General features: G+C 31.3%; 4 protein-coding genes across 4 annotated transcripts; 2 read left to right on the top strand and 2 right to left on the bottom strand.

Annotated features, from left to right (window-relative positions):
• Positions 1-1,280: 1,280 nt before the first annotated feature.
• Positions 1,281-4,693, bottom strand: LOC128390769 (uncharacterized). The gene is made up of 4 exons (XM_053350531.1): positions 4,365-4,693; positions 3,624-3,683; positions 2,997-3,255; positions 1,281-2,713 (listed from the first exon to the last, which is right to left on the bottom strand). The coding sequence occupies exons 1-4, from the start codon at positions 4,367-4,369 to the stop codon at positions 2,363-2,365; spliced, it is 675 nt and encodes a 224-aa protein (XP_053206506.1). The 5' UTR covers positions 4,370-4,693; the 3' UTR covers positions 1,281-2,362.
• A 3,474-nt stretch (positions 4,694-8,167) lies between these two features.
• On the top strand, positions 8,168-10,608 carry LOC128390762 (inner nuclear membrane protein Man1-like). Its single transcript, XM_053350522.1, has one exon. It carries the CDS (start codon positions 8,416-8,418, stop codon positions 10,042-10,044), a length of 1,629 nt encoding a protein of 542 aa, XP_053206497.1. The 5' UTR covers positions 8,168-8,415; the 3' UTR covers positions 10,045-10,608.
• A 4-nt stretch (positions 10,609-10,612) lies between these two features.
• LOC128390757 (solute carrier family 4 member 11-like) lies at positions 10,613-13,986 on the bottom strand. The gene is made up of 10 exons (XM_053350517.1): positions 13,631-13,986; positions 13,306-13,366; positions 13,141-13,225; positions 12,951-13,074; positions 12,491-12,890; positions 12,301-12,414; positions 12,030-12,236; positions 11,626-11,963; positions 10,830-11,545; positions 10,613-10,763 (listed from the first exon to the last, which is right to left on the bottom strand). Exons 1-10 carry the CDS (start codon positions 13,823-13,825, stop codon positions 10,700-10,702), a joined length of 2,304 nt encoding a protein of 767 aa, XP_053206492.1. The 5' UTR covers positions 13,826-13,986; the 3' UTR covers positions 10,613-10,699.
• A 223-nt stretch (positions 13,987-14,209) lies between these two features.
• Positions 14,210-17,051, top strand: LOC128390764 (phosphatidylinositol N-acetylglucosaminyltransferase subunit A-like). The gene is made up of 4 exons (XM_053350524.1): positions 14,210-14,702; positions 14,804-15,259; positions 15,346-15,461; positions 15,532-17,051. Exons 1-4 carry the CDS (start codon positions 14,689-14,691, stop codon positions 16,239-16,241), a joined length of 1,296 nt encoding a protein of 431 aa, XP_053206499.1. The 5' UTR covers positions 14,210-14,688; the 3' UTR covers positions 16,242-17,051.
• Positions 17,052-17,740: the final 689 nt, after the last annotated feature.

The raw sequence follows: 17,740 nt of genomic DNA, 5'->3' as shown, positions 1-17,740 counted from the left end.
ATTACAATTAACTTTTGTAATCAATTATTCTGATTATCGTCATCATCACCGTCGATTCTTGAAATCATTACAATTTATTGATTGTGATGATTGATAAACAAAGAGAGGAAACTTTAAAATCGTTTATGGATACGAATCAATATGAAAGAAAATTAAACTTTTCATTTTTATTTACAATTCTAATTGAAACTAAATCAATAACTTAAATCACCTTGATTGTAATTCTGTAGTTTCATTTATTGGAACAATTAAATTGTGCTGAATAGAAAATAATCAAATTGTTGTTAATTGCTGGAGAAAATAACAATTTCCATCCCATTCAATAATCAACATTGTAATAAAATCGTTGAAATTAAATCAGTTAATTAAACCTTGAAAAATTACAAATAGTTAATTGTTGATTATCATCAATTAAATTGTTGTTATTTAAAACATCAGGAACTAAATCATTTTCCATATCAACTAATAATTAAATGATTGGGGAAAAGGTTAATCCAGTTACAGAAAAAAAAACCAATCAATTGGTTTAATTTTTTCCGTTCGCGACTTTGATCACAATTAAACTTTCACATTATTTATTATTCACATTAATTTGATTATCAATTATTAATTGTTTGATCATCTCAAGGATTTCATTGAATGGTTAAGACAGTGCATGATCAATCAGTTAATCAATAATTAAATGATACACTTGAGATGATCAGTGGGAGTGTTACTTTGAAAGGGGTAAACTTGGAGGTGGATTAATTTGTTAATTGTGATTAGATTAAAGTTGAAGATGATGATGAAAGTAAATTAATTTTTCCTTGTTCAATATTAGCTAATTTTCATGATGATTAAGTTAATTGATCAATGGTTGAAGAGGATTTGTCCGGGAAGGTGTGGTTCAGGTTGGAAATGGCAAAAGAAACAATTAGATATTGAATCCTGTTGATTTGATTGTTGATTAAATTGTTGCTTGATTTCATCAATTGTTATTAATAATTAATTACCGATAGACTAACGGTGATTATGGTTAATTAATTTGGTTGATTGTCTAACTTTTTTTCTCATCATTTATTAGAATAAGAAATGATTAGATTAATATCATAACTTATTGTTTGCAGTTTTTTGATTCTTGATTAGATTGATCAGTTTTGATACTATTGATTAGTTGATTATCTAATTGGTGTTGTCAATTGATTCTTCATTAGTGATTACATCGTATCTTTGATTAAGAAAATTATCATTTCAGTTGATTATTGATTTGATAATGAATCTTTTTTTGGCTTCAGAATTGATTGTGATCGCGTTGCGGTTTTGTTTTTTATTTTGTAAATTGTTTGATTGACAATCAATCTATATTTTTAATTGATTGTGTAGAAAAAAAATAAAGAGAGAGAGAAAGAAAGAAAGAGAGAGAGAGAGAGAGAGAGAGAGAGAGAGAGAGAGAGATTACAGTAATAGATTAATAGATTAATTTAGAATCATTGGAACAATCAATTTCAAGTGTAATTCATCTTTGATAAATTCACTTGATATCTTTAGTTGACAATTAAAGATTTCAACTTAAATTGCCTTACTTTTTTTGAATCATTTAGTGAAATGGAAGATGATGATTAGGATGATTATGATGGTGTGAATGAAGATGCGGATGAAAAGTTGATGTTGTTGATGATGATGATTACACAGTCAAATGTTGGTACATTACAGGAGTTGATATTAGTAATTGTTAAGTTACAATTAAAGATGAAAACGTGATTAAATTACATCATATTATGTGAATGGATTTTTTTTTCTTCAATTAGTTAAGTAAATTATTAAAAGATCTTTTCTTCAAAATCAAAATACAGAGAACAACCAGATAATCGAACTAACTTTCTCTATGGTTCCTAGAAGAAGGAGAGTCTCATCAGAACATGATTGTAAAAATGATCCATATTCTGATTAATGAAAATCTCTTTCTCACTGGACAAATAGCCGATTTCGTGAGAATAAGCTATTCACCATGAGTTCCATTATCTGGTTGCTAACTGTAGATTCTTTCCCTTCCTTGTTTCCTTTTTGTTCCAATTGTTTACAAAGGTTTTGTTTCCACAAGAATAATTTACAGTTCGATTAAATATCGTTCTTGTTGTTGTAGCTGCTAATTGGGCGATTATAATGGATCAAGATCATTTAATGATGAGAGATGATGATGATGATGATGATGATGAAAGATGATGAGAGATGATGGTAAGTGGTTTTCTCTTTAGGTTTTTTGTTCTTCTTTTTCGGTTACGATGAGAATTGGAAAAAAATATCACTAATAAAAAAATGTCACTTCTACAGAGGGGGAAGTTGGGGAGATGATAATTGGATTAATTTCTTTTCAAGAAAATCTCTATTGCTTATTTTTGTGAATTCTCAATCTTTTAGATATGTTTGAGTATGTTTTCCATTCTCCATATAATGCTTCAAATTCAGCATCTGAAACAAGCTCTTGTACATATTTATTGACTGAATCACGTTCATCGTTGTGGTATCTTTCATAATGTTTGTAGATATGATAGGTCTTTGATTTTTCAACGAATGGACATAAACAACATCTTCGAACCCAAAGCATATCATCTGTACCAAATTGACCATTACCATTAGGGGCCCCATTCATATCTTTTGTAGCTTTCCTCATATGTGGTGGATAAGGATGACAATTGCTTTTCGTATTCTTCAACTGTCTTTTTGGTAAACTTCTCTAAGTAATTTGGATGAGGGAGAGAGAGAAAGAGAGAAAAAAACACAAAGAAAGAGTAAAGATTAGAAATTAAATCCAGTAAAAATCAAAAGTATCACCATAAATGTAGATCTTGTGTTAAAAATGGTACAACATTTGTATCATCCAAATCTAGAGGTAATTGTAGGATGGAGGTTAGATGATGGTGGTGGTGGTGATTAATTAATTTGATTATAATAACCAAAGATGAAGATACATTGTATGGTTTGTTTTTGTTTTTGTTCACTAATTTTGCTAAACTCACTTTGTTGTTGTTTGCTTGCTGAGGTAATTTATTGTTATAATCAACACACGAACCTGCTCCTGGTGTTGAATTATTATTATAAGCATCACCAGTTACTTGATAAATGTTATTACTATGGTTTGTCCCTGGCATCCCTGGTTGTCCGAATGGGTTCATTACTTGGCCTTGTTTTGATCCGGTGTCAATTAAATTGATTGTTGATACAACATCAGCTTGCATCTTGGTGAGAGATCCAACCATTCTTTGAATGTCTTGGCACCTAGAAGAATAGAAAATCAAATCAACCATTAGAATTATATTGAATAACAGTAAATCTTTTGACTAATGCAAAGAAAACGTGGAAAAATTTAGACAATGGATCAGGTTGGCTTCTTATAGCCTCCACTCTGCATTTTTTTAATTGTCTTCTTAATCATCGACTAATCACAATAATCAAATGACAATAATGCATTAGTCTAGAGATTAACGTATATTGATCTGGAAAGACCAATGGCTATTTCATTTCAACACATCATCTCAGCTCATTCAGATGCTGTCATGTCAAAAATAGTTTTAATCCATAGGTATTATCGGATTTACTGGAGTTGAAATGATGTGAAGAAATTGACAGAAGACACAAAGACTTACATAATTTCAAGATCCTTACGAATTTGAATCAGGAGAGTTGGCGGGGGAGCTTCCATTATACTATAATGAAGATAAATAAAACCATAAATTAGTTTAAATTGATATCGAGATGAAGGGGAGAATGGTGTTAATGAAAATGAAGACAATGGAGAAAATAAGAAGAAGATTAGACAGAGAAAGAAAGAAAACAGAGAGATAATAAAGAGAGAGAGAGAGAGAGAAAGTATAATATAAGATTTGATAGATTTCGCCTTTGGCACACATAGGAAACAAAGCCAAGTCTTTCTTTTCCTCTTTCTTTCTCTTTCTTTTTTAGAAATGAAACACTGAGAGTGAGACTTTTCCAATAATCATCAATCTCTCTCTCTCTCTTATGGATTAGGAGTCACTATGATTTCTTATCAAAATTATAAATCTTTAACCCGCCAAAGATTAAAGAGAACAATTTGTCAACCATTGTTTCACTCTTTCTCTCTGTAATTAATGTGAAATGAGAAAAGTCAAAGACCAATAAAAGTAAATAAAAAGAGAAAAATTTGTAAAAGAACAACTATCAAGGTAAGTAATAGATAGAAAGCTGAAGAGAAATCATAGAATGAGAAATAAAGCGCAACAACACATGATGATAAAAGAAGATTGGAAAATGAAGAGAAAATAAGCTAAAGAGTAACAAGATGAAAGAGTAAAGATTAGTAAAAGATGATGATGATGATGATGAAGATGATAAATTATGATATTTACTTCATTGAATATCAGTTTGCAAGTCCCAAAAGTTGATTGGGTTTTCCGATGGAGAATAGAAATGTAGGTGAGAAAAACAGTTGGCAGAATATTGTTGATGTAGAGAATGTTGATGAAGAAGGAAAAGAAGAAGATGATGATGATGATGACAAGAGGGAAATAAAAAATATAAGAAAAACACAAACAAACAAAAAAAGGAAAAAGTAATCACATTAATTATCACAATAAAAAATGTAAATACAATTGAGTTGACAAAAAGAGGAGGAAATAGTGAATTTTATTTTGTATCCCATTGGACTAAAAGCTGTCGGTTTAACCAGAGAAAATGATAGAGACAAGTATAAGTAGGTTTGCTGAGCAAAATAAACCCCAGACCGTCCTTTTTCTAAAAGCCACCTATTGGTTTTGAGTCAAACTATTATCTTAGTTGATCTCACTTTGGTAGAAATCAAATGAATATAAATACTGAGAAGAACACAAAGGTAAATTTTATGAACTAACTTTCTTAGAAAGTACAATATAATTAATAGAAAAATCAAGAAATTCACTAATGTCTATTGATCTAACATCAAATTTTAAAACAAATCAAGATATTTTAATTTGTACTTTCATAGAAAGTCAATATAAACTGATACTTTATTGAAACAATTATCTTAATTTTTCTCACTTTGATAGAAGTTTCAATGAATATGAATACTGAGAAGTACACAAAGGTAATTTTAATGAACTAACTTTCTTAGAAAGTACAATATAATTAATAGAAAAATCAAGAAATTCACTAATGTCTATTGATCTAACATCAAATTTTAAAACAAATCAAGATATTTTAATTTGTACTTTCATAGAAAGTCAATATAAACTGATACTTTATTGAAACAATTATCTTAATTTTTCTCACTTTGATAGAAGTTTCAATGAATATGAATACTGAGAAGTACACAAAGGTAATTTTAATGAACTAACTTTCTTAGAAAGCACAATATAATCAAAAGAAAAATCAAGAAACTCAACTAATGTCTATTGATCTAACATCAAATTTTAAAACAAATCAAGATATTTTAATTTGTACTTTCATAGAAAGTCAATATAAACTGATACTTTATTGAAACAATTATCTTAATTTTTCTCACTTTGATAGAAGTTTCAATGAATATGAATACTGAGAAGTACACAAAGGTAATTTTAATGAACTAACTTTCTTAGAAAGTACAATATAATTAATAGAAAAATCAAGAAATTCACTAATGTCTATTGATCTAACATCAAATTTTAAAACAAATCAAGATATTTTAATTTGTACTTTCATAGAAAGTCAATATAAACTGATACTTTATTGAAACAATTATCTTAATTTTTCTCACTTTGATAGAAGTTTTTTTTATTTAATTATTTTCCAAAGATTTATCTATTATTGTTAATTTTATTGTAATTAACACTTAGATTTTTACTGAATTTACTCACGCACTCTCTTCAACACATTTTTATCACTTGCCAATAACTAACAAATTGATTTAATCTGTGCAACAAGTTTATTGTAATTTTTAAAGTTAAATCAACATTAGTTAACTGTCAATATAAATATTCTTAATGCTTGAAATTGACAGAAATGGAAACAATTGAATTATATCAGCTGATTACAATAAATTAATGGTAAGTTCAATTTTTTCTATCTTCTTCTTCTTTTTGTTAAATTTGAAAAATTAAATTCAAATCTTGTTTCTTTCTTGAATCAAACTAATGTCAAGGAACCAACTCTCAATGTAACTATTAATTTATAAATAATGATAAAGGTTAACCTCATGTCAATTCAATGACAATAATGATCAACCAATTTACTTGTTGAAATAATAGATAAACAATCAAACATTTTCTCAATTCTCTCAACTTAAATTCTCCAAATGATCTTAATCATGATTAGTTTCCTTCTTAAGCATCGACCGATATACATTAATAACATCATCAACAATCTTCAATTGATCAATATTGAAAATTAGCAGCAATCAACGTCATTTTAATAGTAAAATCATCAACATCTTCTTGTTGCTTTCCAATTATTAGTCTGTGATTGTTAACCTTTTTTGTTGTTGTTTTTTTGTTTATTTTTCTCTCTTAATTAAACTATCTTAACTTCGTCTTTCTTCATTAATCTATTACAATTATCCTATTCTATTCCGATTCCAAAAACGAAAACCATGAAATCAGTGTAGTTCAATTTATTCCAATTCCAGGATAATTTGTGATTTATCTTTCTCTCCCTGTGATCGTTACCTTTGAAATTGATTTAAATTGAACAATATGGAATATCTATCGTAGTGAATATATTGATAAGATTATGAAAGTGAGATGTTTTTTTAATCTAGTTCAACAAAAAGAAACACCAACATCAAGGTTAGATGAACAGTTAATTTTAATCACCATTGAAGAGTCACCTCAATTTATAATCAATGTTACTCCATCATCATCATTACTTTAATTTTACTGTAACAATTAACTTGTTTCTTGATTGACGCCTTAAGACTCGCATTGTACATACACCATAGATTCATCTTTTAATTAATCACCATCATTGGGATACAATTTGCTACATTTATTCAATTTGGTAAGATGAAACTATTAATTTCCAATATTTTTTGTTTTTTCTTTTATTTCCTTTTATTTCCACTAAAATTAATCGAAATTCTCTCAGTATTTTTTTTCTTACTTTGGTGAAACCATAACCAATTTTCACAATTTTCAAAGTTTGATCTCTTGATGCTAAACGAAATGAAATTCAATTGATAGTTAATTACAAAAAATAAAGAGATGAATATCAATTTATTTAATTTACATAATGATTAATTAATTGATTAAATTCATTTTCAAAAAATATTCTCAGCTGATTGATAATCAAAACGACAGAAGACGAAGAAAAAGAAGACAAAAAGAGAGAGAAAGAAAAAGAAAGAAAAAAAGAAGAAAATGACTTGTGTCAGTCAATTTTCTTCTTTATCTCTTTCTTTGTCTATTTTTTTCTCTTGTTCACTTTGATTAATGTCTCTCTTACCAAAACAATAACATTCTCATTCTTTCTCATCCAGTTGACATTTATTTCTTTTAATTGTATCAAAAATATGTATCAAAAAATTCTAATCATGGTAAATTTACTTACGTTATTCTTGTGATCTAAATGATGTAAATTTCAAAATCCGAATGTAAGTATAATTGTAATAATTTCTGTTGAAATCTTTTCATCTCTTCATCTTTTTTTCCTCTGGTTTTCTATTTTCTCTTATTTACATTTACCCGTAAAAAAGATAATTTACTTAATTACATCAGGTTTGAAATTTAAATTATATTCTATCACAAGTTAATCCTTATTATAATTTCCTTAATTTATTTATGTATTTAACTTTTTTGATGTTATTCAAAGAAACATCAAAACTAAAGTGAATAGTTCAAATAAAAAACACTAGGTGAGAAATTTATTTGGTTTTTGTTGATGATGAAAAAATAAGAAACAAATTTATCAAAAGAGTCAAATTATCTTGTTTTTATCAGTCATTACGTAACTTTTTACACTAAAATGTACTGAAGACTTATCTAAATTTTGATAAAAGTAAATAATAATAACCCTCAGCCCTAACGGTCTGGGGAGAAAGATGATGAAGAAGAAGATGGAAATTAGGAAAGATGATGAAGATCCTGTGGATGATGATGGAAATTGAAAGAGAAAAAGAGAGAGAGAGAGAAAAAAGAGACTGTGAGAGAGAGAGAGAGTGGAAAACACAATGGAGTCTTCTACCCAAAGGAGAGTAGAGAACAGCCCAGACTCTCCAAGAGAAGAGAAGAAAAAGATCACCAGGTGTCGCCCGAAATTCTCTTCTCATCAGCCGAGAGATTAACGTGTGTTTGCAGCTTCTTAATTCTAATTAATTAATCGTCTTAAATCACCGAATTAATTGTTGAAAGTGAACTCACCTTGTTCTCCAGACCAATCTGGTCACATTGTCTTTAAAGAAAAAGTGTCACATTGTTTATAAAAGTGATAGTATTTGTGTCAATCAACTTAACCATGTCTCATGTTAACAAGCTTAGGCTTTTATTCAAAGAAGTTCTTGATCAGGTTGCTCCGACCAAAAGAGATAAAATAGAGAAATCAATTAATGAACGTTTCGAGAGGATTATCTCTTCTATGGCACCCACATCGCATCCCAATAATGTGGACTCATCGGTCATTGAAAAATTGACTGTCTCTGAGTGGACTTCATATAGTATTGTAGGAGTATTTTTGTTATTTTTCTCTATCATCGCCGCCTTTTACCTTCACAGTCGAATGCGGTTCAATATCGCTCAGGATCTTGGTCCCGTAAGCGTTTCCAACCTTGGTGTCAACTTAAATGAGCTCACCCTTCCTGTTTGTGATTTAGAAGAGAAACAATTTTGTACAAAAAATGAGAATCGGATAAAACCTTCTCTCCTAGTATTTCGGTACATTCTTAACCACATTGAGGAAGGATTATTGGATTACTATTGTTCTAAAGAATCTAAACGTTCGGATGCCCGTACTTATTCAGTTAACGATATTTTCAAATCTCTTCAAGCTAAAAGCACCGAAATAGATGAAAAACTTGGTTACCTTTTACCTCAATCTAACAATCCGTCTGTTAATTCAAAAATGTTATTCGCTGATTACTTTTCGGAGGCCATTAGTTTCATCTCTAACTATAATCTTCATTTGAAAGTTCATTCAAAAAATGGAGAACAATTTATCACTGTTGATAAAACTTATCCAATAAGTCTATCAATGGGCTGTAAAGTCCGTTCTTTCCTATGGAGATTTGGAAAATATACCTCAGCAGTACTAATAATCATTTCAATTATTTTCTCAATCATCCAATACATAAGTCACAAGAAAAGGATTCAAAATGAAGATGAAGCTGCCGTTCAAGATTTAGTTAAAAAATCAATTGATCTTCTACAATCTCCCGATGAGCCTCGTTCAATGCCAGTAATTAACATACGAGATACCCTTTTAACACCACAACAACGAAAGGAATCCCGATGGAAAAAGATCTGGTCCAAAGTGGTTGAACTTATCGAGAATAACGATTATCATATTAATTCAGCAATAGAGGAAAGAGATGGTGAAGAATTTAAAACATGGAAATGGTGTGGAAGCTCATCAACCAAAGATCGACTAAATGAATTTCGTATAGATGCAACAACAATGAGAACGGGAACAATTGAATGGCAAGGATCAGCATTTGATTCTACATCGGATCCACTGGGAGTAGGAATAAACAATCAAATCATCAGTCCAACCAATGGATCAATTAATTCAGTTCCAAAAGCATTAACAGAATTTCTTAAACTACGAAATATCCCAAATAAAAATGGCTCATCAAGCTGGAAGACACAACTAAGAAACGCCATCATAGAGAAATGTACAGCACACTCACCCTCTAAGTACCATGGAATACTTCACATTGACTTCGGTAGTGCTGATAAGAAGGAGCTTTTTATTTATCTCAAGTGTGATTCAATTGAATCAGCAACCAACAGTTTTGCTGCTCTTCATGGTTGGTGGTGTGAACGTCGTCTTGTTTCAGTTAAATTTCTCAAAGCTGATCGTTATTATGAAAAATTTCCCAAGGCAGCCAAAGCATCAACTCCACTAAAGATACTTAATATTGATTCATAAACTATAACATTAACTAATTGGTTCAATTTTACAGTTTTATGAATAGGCCACTAAACAAAAGAACTGAATAAGCTGCTTGGTAAATTGTTGATTCAAAAAATTTACAAAATCAAATATACATTCTCCATGTATATTTGAATACAAACTTTCCCATCTCAATGCAACAATCATAACAACTAATTTAGGTGCGACAATTAAAAACAAAGCAACTATTTAAACACATATAATGTATACACAACATACAAATATATAAGAAAAACATGAGACAGAAAATATTGTGTATAACATAATCAAATTTTACGACTCTCTCTCTCTCTCTCTCTCTCTAATCATTTTAATTAATCATCTCGCTTACAAACAAAATACCTCAATTTATGTATAAGAAATTAACACTTACGATCAGGAACACAGATCGAGTAAATTTATTTCTAATACTAATCAACTCACTAATTATCGGAAAACAAATTGTCTCTCTTTTGTTTTCCATTACATTATCATCTCAAACGGTGACACCGAAAATCATCTTTGATCATGACAATTAAAAGTTGAAAAAAAAAGTCGAAACTAATTTTGTTAATAACAATTTAATTTCCATTAGATTGATACAATTGATAGTAACTCCGAATCGTTGGTTTCATCATGACAAGGAAAAAGATCAATGGTAACCATCAATGGCTCGCAAGTATTTAGCCGGAATGATTTTGGGAACAATTAAATGTCTGTGAAAAGGAAAATCAAAAAAGAGGAAAATGTTATCGATTGTAAATCGTCTTTATAAAACTGACCTGATTGGAATAAGAAGAGCGATCACTATTGGAAAGGCCATTTGTACGTACGGTGATCCAAAGAAACCAAAGAAACATAAGATCGCGAGTTGAGCGATTTGAATGAACGTAAAGTAATGAATGTACTTTTGGGGTGATCGTCGAATGTAGTGATTTGGTGGGTACGAGTTTTGTTCCGTGATAAGGAGGAGGAAACGCTCGTAGAATGAGTTTCCTCGAAGAGAAGCGAATGCACAGTAAAGGAAAAGACCATCGAGAACGGGAACCGGAATGTAGGTCAATGGATAAGGAATAAGATAAAGTGAAAGGCCGATCAGTATGTGAGCAATGATTCCCGTTATTCGCGTTTCTCGTACATAGACGACAACCTGTTTAACGCAACCATTTTCAACCCGTTCCTCAATATCGGCCAGTGACCTGGCATGAAGTGGAGAATGGGGTAGAATCCCATGCATCCATGGAAGTCCAGTTAGAGCGGTAAATGCATTGAGCAGGCCGACAATTAACAAATCAAGATGATAACCTGAACCTTTTTTCAGATTGTTATAAGGAGTGTTAACCAATGCGGCGGAAATATTTTGGTCCATAAAGAAAAGCAACGAAAGCGCAAATCCAAGTCCACCAGCAACCACAATCGATCCTGGAGTGAGCGAGTCAAATGAGGCCATTTTAAAAGTGAACGACTCACTGAATTTAAATTGTTCCGTTTCGATTGCCTATCAAACAGTAATTCGCGATTAAAAGTTTGAGGTCGATTTTTGTATAAAGAAAATCGTGAATCTGTACCAATACTTACACTAAATAAGAAACTTCCAATAGCGGAAAAAATGACCACTGAAATGGGCAGAGCATAGTCCGAAAGTATTTCACGATTAGTAGATCCCAAATAAGGTGTTTTATTGAACTCGAAAAGTTTAAGTGCCAACCAAAGTGTCCCAAGCATAAGCAGGACAAAAAGAAGGCAACTTTGAGGTCGACAGTAAATAAAAGATTCGAGGTTCGTTACATTAACCAAAGTGGCATTAGTTGTTTCCATCGATTGACCAACATTCATAATCAACTGACCACTAGAATTTATCATGTAACCGACTATCGGCTCGTTACAACCGAATCCTGGGTAGAACTCGCGAAAATCTGACCAAATGAAAGAAAATGCGAATTTAGTTGATCGATTCACTAACAATTAACTGAACTTCTCACTTCCAACGACATCTTTTAGCGCATCAACAGAAAACGCAAAAAAGATAAAAATCGCGAAAATCTCCTCCGTATTTCGAGTGCACCATTTCATGACCATCGACACATCGAAAAGCGCATAGATTATAACAAAAAAGGAATTCCAAAGCCCGACAGTCGCGAACATCGTGTAAAAATCAACATTAAAATCTTGAGAAATTTCATAAACCGCTAAAGGGAAACAATCCAATTAACCAACAATTAAAGTTCGAGCAAAATTAAAACCAATCAATACCTTTAGTGAACAAACAAAGTGGTGCCGTTGTCGCAATAATGACCAAAGGTTGTCCAGCAAAAAGAGCAAAAATTAGTCCACCAATCGCCTGACCAATAATCGCCCTTCTAGCATCTTGTAAGGAAAAGAGTTTAAATTTTGCAATAAAACATAAATAACAATTAACGAAGCTCTAAATCAAGTTAATTACCAATTAATCCATTGGTTGTTTTATCAACTAGCACACCGAAAGCAACACAAGGTAAGATGCAAGCAAAATAGAGGAAAAAAATGGTCGCCAGCGTTTTCCTGAAAGTGTTTGGACCTTTAACTCCGTCCACGAAATCGGAGAGATAAAATTTCGCCCTTCGAATAAAATTTTCACTTATTCCCTTGCAAAAGGTCAACTTAATCTTATCACCGGCATAAGGGTCAACCGAGTAGATCCGATCTAAGGTATTACCACCATTGAGCAGGTCATTTGCCCGACGACGGACGATCGTCAGGAAATCGGAAGCTTTTTTGGCCTGAAGTAAATTGTTACGAAATTCAGCTGATGTAAAAAGTGTCCCAAAAGTACGACCCGTTTCGAATGCATTCTTGGTTCCTTTCTAAATCAAAACAATTAGCAAACAATCAACAATCAACTCTCAACAATTGACTAAATTTACCTCACGAATCGGCACCAAAACCATGATTATAAATCGTATCTCGGCTGCATTGTCACCGAAATTAACTGGATTAGCCAAACAAATGATTCCCGTTAATCGTTGAGACAAAAAAGGTAAACTTCCTCTAAGAAATTGATTGATAACAATTAGCTGATGGTCTGTATAATTGCAACAATTAACCAACACTTACGTTACACAAATCCATGATTGATCGTAGGCAAAGAAACCATTGTCATCATAAGTCAAACTTTGAAATGTTTCCTTTAATTTGGGAACTAAATTAAAAGATAAATACAATCAAATTAAATTAAATTGTCTAAATACAATAACAAATCAACGGTAACAATTAACTTACCATTTTCACTGATACAAAGAGTTGATTTAAATTGATTAACATCAAAGGCTCGACCAATTATCTAGATTTTCAGATGGAACAAAAAGAAGAAGAAAAATTAAAAGTCTCGAACAATTTAAATCACTAATTAATCACACACCAAGTTAATTACACAATTTGAATCACTGTAATTGAATCTAATCAAGTGTCAATGTTAAGTTACATCTTTATTACTTCAATTTAAGTCGTAATCTTATAATTGTAACCTGATTGTTACTGAGAAATAAAAATCAGCTAAACAGTGAATGGAAATTGATTGTTTAGAAATTAAATTTAATTGTCTTACCTTAATTAAACCAACTTCTAGAATACGATGAACTGAAGTCTCTTCAACATCTAATATAATTTTAGTTTCGGTAATTAAACGTTCAACATCAATTGTTGCTCTAATTTCCTCCTTGAAGCTTTTCAATGAAACTTTTTCAGTCTTATTTTGAACCAGAATCACTTCCCTATCAAAGGGAGATGAATAATTATCCATAACAATCAACAATTAGTGATTAACTGTTACAATTAAGAGAGTCCAAGACTGGCACAATTTGATTTGATACGAACCAAGAAAAAGTTAAACTGTTCACCATTGAAATTGAAGCTAAATATCAAGACTAAATTGTTGGAGTTAATTGCTTGCTCGTTGGAGGCCTGATGATGATTAAAAGATGTTACTTTATTTTCACTTGTTAATTGTTGATTATCTTTAATTATCTTATAATCAACCCCTTAATAGAGTCTAATCACAATAAACTAATCATGTACATACCTTTTGGAGAGTTGATTAATAATTGATTAAATTGAATTATCTATAATTTTCCCTTGATTATGTCGAGTTGTTAAGTTAACAATCAGTTAATTACTTAGTACAATGGTTCACATTGACAATTTAATTTATTCCCAACTCTCAAAAAAAAGAACCAATTTATAATTATTTACAACCATCCAACAATTTACCTCAACAATTAACAAATAACAATTTAATTTCCTGTGATTAATGAAAAAAAAATATTTACTTTCACAACAATTTAAATTGTTCTCAAGTTAATCAAATCAACTAAGACTCCAAAGTATCAACGAAAAACTAATCAACTTATTCCATTTTCATCGATCATTAATAATCAATAATATCATCAAAAAAAAGAATCACAATTGTAACAATTAACTTGAAGAAAATTAAATTTAATTGATCAACTTTTCCCTCATTCAAATTCAGTCTCTGGGTTGATCTTATTGGTTGATGTTTGTTTTTGTTTACTCTTTTCACTTTATTGTTTTTGTTTTTCTCCAACCAAATTAACTAATTAATCCATGATGATTTAACCTTCTACACGTCAACTTGATTAATTAATCATGTACAGAATATGGTATGTACTTTATAATTGTTCCCAGTTGATTAATTAACTAATTATCTTCTTTATTTCATCTTCCCAATCACATGTTTACATTGATGGTTGTTTACTATTAGTATGATTTCGGATTTTTTTTACCCAAATTCTGGTGGTGTTGAGAGTCACATTTTCCAATTATCTCAGTGTTTAATTAATTATGGACACAAGGTGATTGTCTTGACCCATTCTTATGGTGATCGAAAGGGAATTCGTTTCATGTCAAGAGGATTAAAAGTCTATTATTTACCATTCGCCGTAATCTATAATCAATGTACTCTACCAACTCTATTTGCTTCCCTACCATTGATCCGATCCATTTTAATTAGGGAACAAATTAACATTGTCCATTGTCATTCAGCCTTTTCTTCAATGGCTATTGAATCATTGATTCATGGTAAATTGTTGGGATTAACCACCATCTTTACTGATCATTCATTGTTTGGATTTGCCGATGTTTCCGCCATCATAACAAATCAGCTTCTTGGGATGTCGCTCATTTTTGCCAATGCGGTTATTTGTGTTTCTCATGTTGGGTAATTTACATTTTAATTGTTTCCCTTGATTCTTGTTGACTTAATTGTCAATTCTAATCTTCTATCCTTATATTTACCCTGAACAGTAAAGAAAACACCGCATTGAGAGCCGGTGTCGATCCAACCAAAATATATGTTATCCCAAACGCTGTTGACACCAATGTTTTCAAACCTGATCCTTCAAAACGTGACTCAAATTATGGTTAGTTAAATTGTTGATCTTGTTGTAATTATTGTTAATTGTTTGCTTACTTCTCTCCCTCTTGATTTAGTTACAATAATTGTGGTCAGTCGATTGGTCTACAGAAAAGGAATTGATCTATTGATTGAAGTGATACCAATAATCTGTGAAAATTATTCATCAACTCGTTTCTTTATTGTCGGCGATGGACCTAAGCGGGTTAATTTAGAGCAAATGATTGAGGAGAATCAACTTCAAAGTCGAGTTAAAATGTTCGGTATGGTTAAACATGAGAACATTCAATCAATTCTAATTCAGGGTGATATATTTCTTAATTCATCTTTAACTGAAGCCTTTTGTATGGCGATAATTGAAGCCGCTGCTTGTGGATTACAAGTTGTCTCAACCAATGTCGGTGGTATTCCTGAAGTGTTACCCAACCAATTAATCTGGTTAACTGAACCAACTGTTGATGGTTTAATCGATGGTATTAATCGAGCAATTAACGATCTAAATGATGGTAAAGTGTTACCACCAGTTGATTGTTATAAAAAGATCCAAGGTTATTATCAATGGAAAGAGATGACAAGTCGAACCCTAAAAGTATACGAGACAATTGTTAAAGACAATTCGAAACCAGTTAACTATTATCTTAGAAAATTATGGAAAAGAGGATCAATTTGTGATCTATTGATGATTTTTATTCTAATCATTGAATATTTACTTTTAACCCTTTGGTCTTACCTTTTACCCGCCGATAATATTGATCGAGCAGTTGAATTTCCCAGTATTTTAACCTGATTAACATAAATGTTTACCCTTCACCTGAGCTGATTTGGTAAGGCCTATGGACTGTATAGATCGATCCCGTTTGGTTTTGAATTTTTGTCTCCAGGCGTAAAAGCGGAAACAAAGAATACCCGAAATTATATGGTAACTTGACTGGTTCCCTTTTTCCTTGTCATAAAACCAGAAAAATTTCTCTACCTTTGGGCCATTTTCTTTGTGATTCAACGATGGGACAAGGTACAAGTGCCGATAGGATTCATTGTTCTTGTCATGGTGAAAACTGGGGGCCCAAGTTCGTGATTATTGTCTTCACGTTTATATTTTCGTTTTTTTTCAATTTCCATTCTTATGGTTGGTACCTACATGAAGTTGTTCATATTGGTTCAATTGCTGAGAGAGAGGCTTTGGCGAGACAAAATTTGGCTCAAGTGTGACAAACAAAGTGTCCATTGAATTTGGAAGTTTTCTCAACCCTTTGTACCATCTTTTCACCAGAGTTTCAGTGTTCAAGATTCCATCGCAAATACAGTTGACCACCATGGAGAACTTTAAAATGCCAATCAGCATCAGCCGATTCGGGTTCGTGTTTATGGCCTGGTTATCGCTTTGTGTTTCTCTTTGGATCTACCAAAAAGGGAAAATTTATCGATATTCGAAAGTGTGGAAATCCATTTATCTTGATTTCCATTGATTTCTAACTGTGATTAACTTTCGTATAGAATTTACTTAAACAATTTATTTAAACATCTTTTTTATTCTTTGATTGGAAATCCGTTTTTGTGAGCAATTGAGAAAATAAATTTCAACTTTTTTCTTCTAAAATGATTCGATTTTCAATTCTCAAGTAAGGTGATTATTTCAGATTAAGAACTTTATATTAATCCTTTTTTAGATTTTCGTCTATTGGTGGATAGAAAATAATCCATTAGCCTGATTGGCTTTTAGAATAAAAATTGGAAGATAATCTTTATTTGCGTCGGTTGAATATCTGCTGTCATTTTCTCTCAGTGATCGACACAAACACGGACAATGGGTCATTTCGAGTCCATCGATTCAGCCACGAATATCGAACTACGTATTTTCTTACAATTTTACTTGACAATTATTTTTATTTTCTGTGTTTTTATCGCCAATATCAAGTTATATCCTCACGTGATAATCGAGTATTTTGAATATTTATTTCAATCACAGCAAATTCAACTTGAACATTTCGATTAGTACAAAAGAAGAAAAAAACAAACATGAATTGGAAAATTTTCTCCATCACTCTCATCATGTTCAACATTGTTCAACTTTCGAATTCAGTGCCAGTAGAGAAAGTTGAAAGTTCTACCGGAAATAGTTCGTCGCTCATGGAATATAAAATATCCGATTCACAAGGAAATCGTCAAGTTGATAATCAGACCGAATTCGGGACCCCAGGTAAATCCAATTCCTTCCGTCCGATGGACATGGTAAACGTTATGTCTCATCGAGTGTCCACTTTGGTCAAAGAGCAACCGAAGTTCGTT

The sequence above is a fragment of the Panonychus citri genome, unplaced genomic scaffold, assembly GCF_014898815.1.
Source record: "Panonychus citri isolate SS breed McGregor unplaced genomic scaffold, ASM1489881v1 Contig00127, whole genome shotgun sequence".
NCBI classification, from domain to species: domain Eukaryota; kingdom Metazoa; phylum Arthropoda; class Arachnida; order Trombidiformes; family Tetranychidae; genus Panonychus; species Panonychus citri.
This window is presented reverse-complemented; position numbering and strand designations above follow the sequence as displayed.